The following is a 14,263-nucleotide window of genomic DNA, read 5'->3' as shown; positions in this document are numbered from 1 at the left end:
AAATACGTCAAAAGCCAAAAAAAAAAACATGGCCTCCATGTGAACACATGAAACAGATCTAAGCTGATCAGTCAGTGACCTTTGACAATAGGGTAGGATGTCATTGATTTCTATTCTTATGATAGCGTATTAAATATATGCTCAATATCTTTGAGTTCATTCTTGTTGTCTAGCATGGGCAGTATATGTTCAAATCACAGACATTTTTCCTCTTCACTAATTTGTAATTACTTTTCCAGTTTAGAGTTAACCGAGGAAAAATATTGGAATTGCCATATGTCAAATAACTGCCTTGACACGCATGATAAATGAATGATTGATTAAAAATAGCTAAATAACTTATAGGATCCGCATCGTAGTTGTGGTTTGAAGAGTTTGACATGACATTTTTTTGTTATCTTTTAAAACTTTATTTTTTAAAGTTAGACGCGGAGAAACATTGGACTTCCACCTGTCCAACATATCCTATTGATCAAACAACACTTGCGTTTCTTCATTGTTTCTTCATTGTTTTTGCCTTACTTTATTCAGAAATGCTGAACAAATGTGAAACAAAGTGTCCTTAAAAACGATGTATTTCAATTTTTAAAAGAAGCTTTCAATATGTTTTATAATTCTTTATATTAGACTTATGAGCGGACTATACTAAATCGAATTTTGATGTAAAAGACGTTACTTTCATATCAGAGTTTTCGTATTTTAGCCCTCTTTTGCAATTCATAATTGATTATAACAAAATTTAGGCGAAGACGAAACGATAAAAAAGAAATTCTTTCCATTTCTCTTTCTTTCAGATATACACGAAGACACTGGTCAATAGTTTTGACTTTGATAGTTCTATGGATATCTGGAACATATCTTCAACGAGTTCATCATACAGAGCACGGCTGGTGTTAAATTGTGCTGGTTTGTTTGGTGATGTCGTCCATCAACTTTTGGGAGAATCCGATGCTTCCTTCAAGTAAATAGTCTTCTGTGTAGTTTTTATATGCTAGAATTGATGACATATATATTTCTGGATGTACATTTGTTTGTCTGTTCTTCACGCACAAAGTTTGATTCTTGCACGTCATAAAAAATGGTAAACATGAACCAGCAACATTGTAATTTTGATTCTGTATTAAATGGATATTTTTTATCGGCTTCAATATCATATATATTACACATGGAATAATGAACAGCATAAAAGATTTTCTTTCTTTTTTTCCTTGTCACTCAATTCTAAGAATTTTACGAAAGGGTAAAATTGTAAACGAAATCAACAAAAGGAATGACGTTCTTGTTATTAACTTTTCATTTATCTATTGTGACATTCCACCGCATCTGCAAATGGAATTTATTTCTATATTGAACTCCTTTACAATCTAATAACATGTGAAGGATATTTAAATCAAGATTAAACCAAATGTTTCTAAAGTCCCACGGCCGCCATTATGATTAATTGCGTCGACCGGTATGATGTGTCTGTTCCAAGATGACAAATTTATTCTAAGTACTACCAGAATATATATATATATATACAACGTCTCAGAATGTGACGACTCTATTTGCTACACTGCTCCATCGGATCAAATTGATACAGGGAAGATATATAAACGTATAGAAAGGTCTGAAAAATTCTCAACGATGTTAGAACTGTCAAATTTGCGATGCAAATTTTTGGTCGTTCCCTCCGCGGGACTCGAACTCATACTGCTGTGATATCTATGGCAACACCGCCTGCACAAAGTCCAGCGCCCTAGACCACTGGGCCAGCTAAGCTAAAATATAGTTTTCGCTGGCCGGGTCATTCCTCCTCGTAGGATTAATCTAGGGCTGTAACTTAGTACACACACACACATATATATATATATATATAGAGAGAGAGAGAGAGAGAGAGAGAGAGAGAGAGAGAGAGAGAGAGAGAGAGAGAGAGAGAGAGAGAGAGTTGGCTCGAAGTCAGAATAATGTGTCTTAGTGGGGTTGCAGGCCTATCTTTGTGTTTATATTTCTGTGGGTATAGAATTAAGATTTTACCGTGCCTGACTAATGCAAGCAGTATCTATTCAATTATCGATCATTCTCGTTCTGAAATGCATGAAACATCTGCTATAGGACGTAAAATTTAAATCAGTCTATGAGGTTATTCTTTGACTTGTTCTTTTTTTATGCCACCGCTACAAACTGTCGGGGGCATATTGATTTACCCCTATCCGTCCGTCCGTTCGTCCGTCCAGATTACACATGATCATGGCTTGTCCGGCTATCTCCTCGTACAGTTTTTGAACTGCATCTAAAATATTTTACAGGATATTTCGACACATGATGAGGGTGTGCAGGACCAAAGGATTTTGATTTTCATGAAATATTACGGAAATTGCGGATAGTTACACTTTACATTTTACTCTGAAATATATGGATCATTGCTTGTCCGGCTATCACCTAGTACAGTTTTTGAACTACATCTAAAATATTTTTTTGCAGAATGTTTCTACGCATGATGATGGTGTGCAAGGTCTTATGATCTTGATTTTTCGTGAAATATTACGGAAATTTGTGAAAGTTAGACTTAGTCATTTTCATCAGAAATAGGGCTATATGGCTTGTATGGCTATCTCTTCATCTAAAATAGTTTTGCAGGATGTTTCTACACATAATGATGGTGTGCAAGGTCATAGGATCTTGATTTTCATGAAATATTACGGAACTGGGTGGTAGTTAGACTTTGTTATTTTTGTCAGAAATATATTCAAAGCAACAAAGGGATTTGTTATGGGGGTATTAACATTTTTTATGTGTCCATTAATACGTCCATTGGCCCCCTTTTTCTCATCGCAACTAGTCTGACACTACCAATCAGAATTTCATGACTCTATGTCGCCAAGATACAATATGTAGATATCCATATATTAAGGAATTTCTGATACCCAAATTGATCACCAGACTATGAGTAACACAAGTCTTGGAATGATTTCTGAATCTGAAAATCATGTTCTTCATACAAAAATAAACATGTTCCTAATTTGACAAATCTAGCGAGCGGGGGCATCATTAGTGTCTTACAGACACATTTGATTTACTAAAAAAAAAATCACTACAAACAAATGGGGCGGAGCTCCTGTGATATACAGGGCTTCTAGTTGTCTGTTTGGTTTTCCGATTTTTTACTCTTATTAGAAGAAATACATTTGGTTTAGGTAGTACTATACGGTTAGGTCAATTCTGAAATTTGGTCTCATTTTGTTGAAATAAACTGTTTTTATAGGTCCACACAAAACTTTCAAGTGTTTTTTTTCCATAAAAAATACATATTTTTCTAATCCTTAGTGTGTGGAGGTTCCAGTTATTTATCAGTAATTTAGTGATTATGGTAATAAAATCCAGTAGCCATGGTAACGTAGTGAAAAAAATATATTTCTGAGTTTTAGTACAAATCAGGGGTGCCTTTCCAAAACTGACAGCCAAATACTATCTTTTATAAAATATCAGACACTTAGACACTAGCACAGGGTGAAAGCATTCATGGAGGGGGTGGAAAAAGCGGACAAATGATAACATCCTTTTCGATTCATTTTCTTGCAATTTTGCATTTGTAGTTCCAAAAGTTCATACGAAATAAATGTGTCTAAATGTAAATGTATAGTGCACCCTTAGGTATGTTTAGGTGTGTGTTAATATTTTTCTTTATTTCTCATGCATCTAATAATCATTGGTAGGAAAAAAATAACATCTGCCAGCAAAGATCTGAATTTAAGACTTAAAACTTTCTATTGTGAAAATCTTTTTATTTTATGTTTCAAGTGGATTCTTTCGACTAATGGCCACATTATATATTCTCAATTTGCTCGCCCATTTTGAAGTCGCTAATAGTGTTACCGACTTCTTGCACTCGTAATTTCAGTACTTAATGTTCGCATATGATTTGCATAAATATGTACTTTTGTCTTTCTTTTCTTGTTATTTATTGTTGATTTGCTTGCTATAATTTTTACTGTGCAATGCACCAATTTTAAAGCTCCTTATTAATATGCTCACAAGATCATATGTCCTCACCAACTGGAAATAACGAAATTCCTGTGGCATAAAAGATTATATTCTGGTTGTTTAAAACAATCAATAGGTCGGATGTACTTCTGAAATATTTATCATCCGGCTAATTTACCAGTGGTAATTAAAGGCCAATACAGAGTATCATAACAACACGAGTTTCCATATTTGCATCACGAAACTCATTAAAGATTCATTTATTTTCAAATTATAGGAGTGATGGAAGAAATTAAAATTGCTGAAGGTTCAAGTTAACTTCTTGGGGACCTAATGCATTTTAGCCTTATATGTGTTCGCTTTATTCTGGCTTGTAAGGTATCATATAATCTGTCACAATAATAGTACAGTCTACATAGCAGTACATTATGTAAGCGGTCTCTTAATGGGCCTATTATGGTACAATCCATCCTCAACCTTGTGCGATATCCCCAAAATATTTCTTATTGCTTGATATTTTTTGTACATTATTGGTCTTTAGCATCTTACGATTTGTCGTTTAAGAGTTATTATACTTTCAATTTCTGAGCAATGGAATGGGTATATTACGTGCTGAAGCACAGCTATTATAAATTAAGAGTTAATTGTGGACCAGATGTATCATTCTGTATTTATTTTGGGGGGTGTATTTTTGTTTTTTTGTTTTTTTCTTCTTTTTTTTTGACAAAACAATAAAATTTAAAAAGAAAAACATTTTACATTACGAAACTAATTGCTTAACTGTTAAAACATCCTATAGTCAGTATTAGTATCATTTTTTTTTATAATTCAATTCTTTTTTTATTCAGACGTTATATTTCAATTATGGATTAATTCTTCGTATCTTAAATTTTGTTTTCAGAATAAAACCTCGCAAAGGCCAATACATTATCTATGGACAACAAGCTAAGAATATAATTTCAAGTAGTATTTTACCAGTTCCAACAGAAGTCACAAAAGGAGTTATTGTTTTCAAGTCCGGTAAGATAACCAAACTCACGAATAATCAAATAATAAAAAAAAATGCCCGCTGGTAAATGGTAAATACTTAGAAAAGATTATCCAACTAGTAAATGATAAATACTAAGATAACTGGTAAACATACAAAACTATACGACTGGAAAATGATCTTGTATTCTACTAGAAATGATATTATATTAGAGAATAAACTTTTCTGTTTGGTTAGTATATCAAGATGGTATTTCCGCACAGTTACGTCCGCTTCAAACTACTCGATGAAATAAACACAATAGTTTCTCATGGACATTACCAGTAAAATGACTGATATTGAGATGTGATATACTTTAAACACTTATAATGCCCTTGTATGCGGTTCGAGGTATTATCAACATTTGAAGGCTATGTCACTGTCTCTTGGGCAGTCAATTTATTATATAATGCCCACTACATAAGCGATACTAGCAGTCTTATAGTTATTAAAAATATCTGTTAAAAAAACTGGTAAAGGATTTCATAATCAAGTAAAATTATAAAATACTATTCCAAATAGCAAATTATACGTAATCAAAAACAGAGAAGAATGTTTTTTTATAGTTAAAATAACCATTGAAAATAGCCATTAAACTTTGGTTAATGTACCAATGTCATTAATGATGTTTATGCATCAATTTCTACTCTTCAAGTAGTTGGTTTTTGATACTTGAGATTGTATGCAACAGAAGAATGATCTACGTCAATGGAATTTATCAATGGAACTTTGTCAATGGCATGTATTTAAATTGAAAAAATGCAAATCATATAATTGTGCAGTTTCGGTATGCTGTACACGTGTTTCAAGGAGTAACCTCTCATTATTATCAGCATTATAACCAATTACTTAGGAAATTCAAGATAATAAAATTATCAATTAAATCTATCTATCTATATATATATAAGTATAAGGAAAGTCGTAGATCAAAGGTCACAGATTTACAATATCTGGAAAGACTTAAGCATTTAGCCACTAAAAGTCAACAGAAAGTTGAAATCTTTTCTTTTACGAAAACCTGAGTTATTAAGTTCAACTTTAGCGTCCTCTGCGTTCTAGACAAAAATGTTCCTCTTTTTTGAACTTTTATGATTTGGTGCAAAGCAAGTTTTTCAATATTTCACAATTGAACTATATTACAATTATAAATCTCCTAGCTCTCTACGAACGATACAGATTGTGTGAATGCAATGGCTTCGTGAAATTCGCGAACATATTATATTATAGACTTGTTGAACGTTGGATATGAATAGTTCCTCATTACTGTCTGTATAAGGTAGTAAAAATAAGTAAAGACGACGTGAATGGCTGTAAAATTTGGTTCAACGAGTTATTGGATTCTAGATAATGATCTTCCATGCTTCATGTTTTCGTTCTGATTTGTAAATTATGAAAATTATTTGCGCTTTAATTTTTGCGGCTTTAAATCAATCAACTAAACAGTCCTATTATCATTAAATGAGTTACTTTTGAAAAGTTTGAAAAATGATTAAATTCGTTCATCTGTTTAAAAATCAATATCAGTTGGATACGTACCATTTTTTGGTGCTACTTATAGTATATGTTTGTGTGTTGCAAGTGTTATGGTTTGTTGGAAGAAGGAAAATGTTTTTTATTTAATTCAAAGTGTCAAGCTTCCGTTTAATTGTGTAAATATTATCATGCACTTGATCGCTGTGAGCATATGTAATAGATAGTATTTAGATTTGAAGATCTGGTTTTACTAAGCAGACAATGAATTTTTATTATAAATTTAAACAACTTAAGAAAGATATGCGTCAATTATATCATATGTAGTGGTAGTTAAAAGTTAAAAGGCATTGGATCTTTAATTTGTCAGTCATACATTACAAGGTGTAAGCTTCAGTCAACTCGTTGATCGCTTGCTCTCAACTAGACAATACAAAGACAATATGGTGGGCGTATTTCTGAAAAGCAAAGGGTGCTTATATACTACTACTACGACTGGTTCTTATGATATTACTACCATTTGTGACGATAATGGGGCGACTCTTTTCGCCGAGAAGCTCTGGGGCTTGATGCCAGTAAATGCGATATTGGGCTTTGAGTTCGACTATCGCGAACAGGGTATTCTAGCTCACGTTCAGTCGGCTAAGCGTTGCAATATCAGTTAAATTCTAAATGCTTTTATTCTCCAAATTATAACAGAAAAATAAAGTACAAGTAGTTTACAAAACACCGTCTGCTCACGATGTTCCCACCGGAGTCCCTTAAAAAGTAATGATACTAGTTTAAATAGAGATTCTATGTTGCTATGCAATTGAAATTTGTTGCGTTCATTTTGTCATTAGAAAATTATAACGGAATATCCAGTTATAGGACAAATTGACCATTGAAATAGAAAAAAAATTACATGATGTTTAAAGTTCCATATTTTCAGCATATGAGAGTATACATAACTAAGACAATTTACTTAGCAAGCTTAACCTTGATAACAGTAATAAATTAGATGATCTTTTAGATATAGATTGACTTTGGATTAAAACAACCAAAATCTGTGTCTAGCAATATGCACATATTTCTCTATTCATCATATATTTCTCGTATATACTTTACATTATAATATCATTTTGGTAAAGTTAATTAAAAAAAAAAAAAAAAAAAAAAAAAAAAAAAAAAAAAAAACGCTTCTTTTGTGTTTATTGTTGCATGGCCAAAATTTGCAAATCGCATATGATGTTTTTGAATTTCTTTGACTTTTTCATGCCTGATACAATTATCGCGCGAATATAAGTCATACTTGAATTGTGTGTTTAAATCATAACAGGTGCTAATTATAATAAGGCTATTTTAGTGAAGTTGTTAATATAGCTGTGTATGTAGGTTAGTTGTTTCTTTTTTAAATCCGGTGTATTGCCAGTTACGTTTCGGATCGGCTTATCGTGTATGACACGCACTTTTTTTAATGTATCTATGCTTCCTCGGTTCGTTTGTTAAAATTAGCATATGCTTTTATTTAAACTTGAACTGCTTAATGTTTCCATGACTAATATATTTTATCGATAAATGATAAGTTACATTTTACGTAACGTTGAATTAAGATGGAAAACCGAAAATGGAATATTTCCTTCTCTTGGATAACTGGTTTTTACAAGTATCAAATTGCATTAATGAAGTTTTTTTTGTGTATGTGTGTGTCGGGTGTATCATTACGATGTCTCCATGTTGCCACAATTGAGATATATTTTAGTTTGAATTCTTCTCTTTCTTTTCAGCTTTGCATTTGACATAGGACTTGGATATTTCGTATGTGGATATACACACAGGATATTCTATGTTAACATCTTATGTCGCGTACCGTATTTTATGATCATTGAGTTTTATCTTTTATGTGAAGGTCGAGTAACAATATACTTAGGCATATTTTTTTGTCTTTTGACGTTTGCCATTAATACCTCGTTCGTGGGTATATTATGATAAGAACTTAAAATATTTGAGGACATTTAACCTTGACCTTATATGTAATGGTCAGATAACAGATTCGTTTAGGCATTATTTGTTTGGACCACAAATCTTTTGTCTTTTGACGAAGAACTTTGATATTTGGTATGTAAAAACCTGTAAAGACCTTGTATTGTGTGCCATTTTTCGTGACCTTTGAGTTATGCCGTTTTGTGAAGGTTAAATAATAGGATTTAAAAGCATTTTTTTGTCTGGACTGTAACTTAAAAAAATACAATATTCTGTATGTGGATATTTCATGGTAATATGTTGTGGCACCTATCATTTTTGGTGACATTTTACCTTGACTTTTTTATGTAAAAGTAAGATGATTGATTTGTCCATCCCCAATCGATAAAAAAATACTGGATAGATTTCCATATAACCTGCATTACCAGTACAGCAAGTTTACGGGGAAAATATGATGATTTTGTAGGATCAGACTATTGTTTTAATAGTCTTCCTACAAAAATGTTCACTGTTAGTAAATACAGTTCATTTGACTATGTTCATGATAAGTTCAGGAACGATTAAAAGTTTAAGTTTAAAATGTAATATATTATTAAGTCCCCCTCCAACCTAACAATCTTGGTATTCGAGTACGCCTCAGTACTTATGTGTTGTCAAAATTCATCACCCATGATTAGGTTAAATGTTTATATCTCAGTAGTTGTAGTAATTGTTTGTAATTTTTGGATAACAATTCCAGCCTCACTCTTTCCTTCCTTAACAAAAATGGTGAAAGCCGTTAACTATTTATCAACCTAATTTTAAAAATTAATCATGTGAAATTGTTAAGTTTTAAGTTAAATTTACTATCATATGTTCACAGCATTGTTTCTTTTTTGAAGCACACATACATATAGATGACCGTAACTCTTTTTTTTTCATTTAAAGTAGTACTCCAGCTTAGAATCATGCAAAATGTGATTCATGGTTGGAAAGCATACATATTTTTATAGAAACTATTGAATTTCCAATGTGAACTATCTCCTAAGAGCAGACAGATTGGATTGAATGATTATGCATTTCCAAAAAAACTTAAGAACAAGAACAAAAAAAATTAAAAAAATATATAGCCTTTTTGGGGTGTATCAAATATTACAGAATTTGCATGGTTCCTACGAAGACTGCTTCTTAAATACAATCCCCAAAAATATGTAAAAATAACTATAGATAAAGGAAGGGGAGACATCAAATTTAGTGTGCTAAAACCATTCTCCCAAATTAACTTGATAATAAACTTGATTAACAGAGTTTTTCGAGACACCGCCTTAATCAAAGTCAGATTTAGGGACATATTCTCGCCATTGGAAATGTATTTCCGATTAACCAGTTATTTGTATGGTTTTATGCATACTGTTGTCATTTCTTCCTGTAATTGTCATATAGTGTCATGTTTGGCAGTTTGTGCGGCACAATATGACAATTAGCGACGAAATATACTTCGAAACTATTCAAATATAAAGTTTCATAAGACCCATCTCTATATTAACAAGAAAAAATCTTACAACCGGTTAAAACTACTGGTCATTATCGAAATTTTGACGTAGTGGCTGTATGTTTGTATTTCTGTTTTGCTGTTTTATCTTCAGTTTATAGATGTCATTGTATTTCATTCTGTTGTCTTCATTGTGTATTTGTATGGTCCTCTGTTTCCTATTTTCACATTTTGCAATGTCTTTAATGCATCAGCATTATTTCTATATTTATACATTTATCTTTAATTGATATGAATTCATAATTGATGAACTAACTAATTATTCTTTGGTATCATAACTTTTATTCTGGTATGTGGAAACATTCTGTCCTTTTTATGTGATAACTCATACAATGCAAATGGATTTCTTCAGCATTTTTAATCTTTGTTTGGTGAACGGCTTGAAGCAGCTTTGTTTTAGTTTGACAAAAGCGTTTTATGTATACTTAAAGTGTTTCGTTACACTAGATGGATTATCCTTTCATAGTCATCTATATGTCTTCTAGAAACTGTCTATTTGTTGAAACAGTCAGAATATAAGAATACTTTTCACTTTGTGTAAAGATTATCCTTATAAAGGCGAAACTTTGACTTGAGACCTAGTTATTGATGGAGTTATTTTAACCATTTACTGCTACATTTGTTCGATATTTTCCTTTGGCTTCTAAATGATGTTTAATATTAAGGAGGTCTTTTATCATGCAAGTTTAACCTTACGGGTGATCCCCTTTTAGGCCAAAAAGGGGCTCTTTTGTACCGCATTTCACTTGCGCCAATAATCCTTTTGCACAGTTTATTGTTCAAATTTCATAGTTGAATTGCACCAAAATACAGGTACATCTGCGAATTGTAAAATTGCATATTGTAAGAAGCATGAAATACCACCGGTCCGTTGTTTGTTCAGCGAACAGGTGAAGGAACTTCTGCCCAAAGTAACGGCAGAAATAAAGCAGAATTGTCAATGTATGTTGTCAAGACGTAATCAGAAAACTGTTCAACTGCACGATTACTTGGCATATCTGAAACAAGGTCCTCTGAAAAAAAATTATCAGTGGCATCTTCAGGTTTAAGAAAAGTTAAACCAAAGACATTCTATCAGCCATTTGCTAATTCTAAATCTTGCGTCACCAAGTATGTGTAAAATTGAAACGAATCGTATATGTAACAACTGGATGCAGCACCCGAACAACAGTGTGCATCCCTTTTGCAAAATCAAGATTAATGGTTTGAATATTACGAGTTAGGTCAAACTGATGGCACTGGAATAGATGTGTGAATAACAGCAAGCAAAATACAAGTGGAATATAATGACTATTTCTGTATCCGTGAAAGGTATACAACAAAGAAAAGAACTTAAAACAACATTAGAAAGTGTCATCATTTAGGTATTTTACATATATTCTTAACTTTTATTTTGATTTTATGTTTTTGTTTGAAATTATTTATATCACTGCCTTTAAAAACATTTCAGTTTCCTGTATTTGTTGTATTTCAGTTTTTGAAAATGTAGTTATTGGGCCCACTGCCGAAGAAGTTGACCTTCGATTGCCAAATCCGACTATTGATGACGTCATCTCAGAGAGGCTGAAGTGCCATGGGAGGAAAACAGTCCCTTCTTTATCGAACTTCGATATCGTGAACATGTACACTGGTGTTCGACCAGCAACAAAATATAAAGATTATCAAATTATAGCCAATGCTGAAAGGTATGTTTTAGTATAAACTATATTGTTGATAATCAAACCATAAGAAATTTTTATATCCATAAGTGTTTTATTAATGACGTCAGGGATTGTTTTTAAATCAAAATACAGTGATATGCTGCTATCAGTGGTTTCAACGATAAAAAAAAAGATAAGAATGAAAACATTTTAGCATATATGAAATCAGTTACTCAGAACCCCTATTTTATAGAATTAAGCTCCAGCAAATTGAATTTAATAGTATCGATAAAACAACTGTTTTATTCCCCGGTAATGTATTAATTATTTTATTTTGAAAAAAATGTGTAATTTAATCGTATTTAATCATTTTAGTGGTGCAGTGCAATTAAGCATATGTCATAAATTAAAACTTTGCATAATTGAGAGAAGTTTAAATCTTGTAATATCTTAGTGAGAAAATTTAAAAAAATATATTGATAAAATTCAATATTTTCAGAAATTATATCACCATTGGTGGAATCCGATCCACAGGACTAAGTGCTTGTCTCGGCATTGCAAAACATATACACAGGTTAGCAAGAGATGAAATCGGATTGGAACCGTCAATGGCAATGTCAAAAACATTGCATAAAATTGATTACAAATTTACAAAACGAGGAACCGCCGAGTTTCCGAATGGTGTAGAACATTTAATAACCCATCCTCTGATTTATTCGGGTGTCTGTGGTAAACAGAATCGTTCATCAAGACTCTGAGTGTTGTTTGTACTTCTCAAATTTTAATAACTCCACAAATGGAAACTGTAGAGGCGGTTATGAAATGCTGTTCGTTAACAAATTGATTGGAAATAACTTGGATTGCATATATAGAAGTAGCGACCTCATGCTCATTTCAATTGTCAGTTAAGTGGTGATGTTTGAATAAAGCAATACTGAATACCACTCAATATAATAAATAGCCTATAGCATATCTACAAGATGATTATTAGGTTGATAACTGGGATGATTGAAGATAAATCAAATCTGAAGTAGATGGTCTGTAATTCTCTCTCCGAATTCGTATGCAAATACAAAACTATAGAGTAATTATTCGGTTAGAACTATGATGTAATAGAATAAAGAATTAATTGATCGAAGATGTAGTGGGAGTTTGATATTGATATTACTTGGCTTGGTTATTTTTGCAATGTTTTTTTTTTGTTTGTTCTGAAGCTCATGAACATTTCTCAAGTTATGAGATCTGTTAAGGTCACAGGTCAACCATAGTTCATGATGCAGTGTTTGTGTCTTCTAAGGTGTGGATAAAAGAAATATATATTTCATGCAAAATTGATTCTAAACACAAAAATAGTGTTAATGTCTTATTCCCTAAATATACTATATGTAAAGCTGTTTTGGTTGTTTTAGTTCAGAAAAGAATGATGTCACCTTTGTCATTACACATGGTGATTACGCACATGATGTCTGATTATTCAACTCGTAGTTTTTCTGTAGAATGATTTGTTCGATATTTATCATTTATTTCGCTGCTGATCTTATTGGCAAGTGGTTAAACAGCAACGTCCAAAATGTGTTCTTGTTTTCGGTCATTAATTGCTCAGAATACATTATTGTTATAATATCATACAAAGTAATCTTGGTAAAGACATACCATTTGACATTTTTACAATTTTTAGGAATTATGAAAGTCTTCAAACGCTCACTATTTGGTTAAAATACTGTAAAGGTATTAATTTTTGGTGGTGTATTGAGTTTTACTTTTAAAGCGATGGTCATTTTAAAGCCCAAAAATTATTTACCCTGAAATTGAATATTTACTTTAATAATCTATGATAAAATGCTTACTATTTTTCAAAACCGTGATAACATATTCACGTAAACATATTCATTTGAAAGAATCCGCGACTATTAATGCGTTTATAATTATCTGAAGTTTATAAGTTACTGGATGGACTATGCCTTGTCATTCATCGCGGTCTTATGTTCTTTGTATCTTACATGTTTAAAAAAATCAAACCACTTTTATTCCAGCCGTTTTGTTACCTTCACTTTTTTTTCAGTACGGTTGTTGGTATAATAACTAGAAAAAAGGTCAAACATTAACAATATAATTATCGCTTTCAAAAGTTTTACAAAAATGTATGATAACCATTGTAAGTACAGTGCAGTTCTGGAAGAAAATAGTTCTTTTTTGCGGTTAATAGCGCTAAAGCTAATTTGATATATAGTTCATTGTACACACAAAAAATACATTTGCTTATTCAAATTTATAATTGCATTTTGTGCCATGCATTGATTTTAATTACTTTATTAACCATCCTAATGGTTGTTATCACAGAAACAATACCCATAATGTGTTTGGTTGTTTGTGTTTTGTAGTCATATGTGTTGTTTTTTATATCAAAGCTTGATATTTATAGTCCTGGACGATTCGTAGGAGTAGTCAGATTTAAGTATGATTCTATAAAATTAAAATAAAACAAACAATTTATATATTCTGTCGTATGACCGATTTTGTATGGTAAATCGCTACCCGCCAGTCCGTTCACATGTCGTATTTTTATTAAAAAAAGAAACGCTTAGATGGATGTTAATAATTTTGGTGTAGCGTTCATCATCAAATTATTTTCATCTTTTTATTTTGTTAATGACTTATTGAACTCGAAAA

General features: G+C 31.8%; 1 protein-coding gene across 2 annotated transcripts in view; it reads left to right on the top strand.

The window, feature by feature from the left end:
* The window catches only part of LOC148621656 (uncharacterized), a 37,677-nt gene extending 24,689 nt beyond the window's left edge, over positions 1-12,988 (top strand). For both annotated transcript variants that reach the window (XM_088576254.1, XM_088576253.1), the window contains exons 5-8: positions 795-961; positions 4,865-4,983; positions 11,428-11,638; positions 12,093-12,988. In XM_088576254.1, coding sequence (XP_088432380.1) covers positions 795-961; positions 4,865-4,983; positions 11,428-11,638; positions 12,093-12,351 — 756 coding nt within the window. In that variant the 3' untranslated portion in view covers positions 12,352-12,988. The remainder of the gene's footprint in view (positions 1-794; positions 962-4,864; positions 4,984-11,427; positions 11,639-12,092) is intronic.
* The last annotated feature ends 1,275 nt before the right edge of the window (positions 12,989-14,263 follow it).

The sequence above is a fragment of the Perna viridis genome, chromosome 3 (assembly GCF_037379345.1).
Source record: "Perna viridis isolate PV_CMFRI_1.1 ecotype Kerala chromosome 3, ASM3737934v1, whole genome shotgun sequence".
In the NCBI taxonomy this organism is placed as follows: Eukaryota; Metazoa; Mollusca; class Bivalvia; order Mytilida; family Mytilidae; genus Perna; species Perna viridis.
The sequence above is the reverse complement of the archived record's forward strand: the minus strand, read 5'-3'. Positions and strand labels throughout refer to the sequence as shown.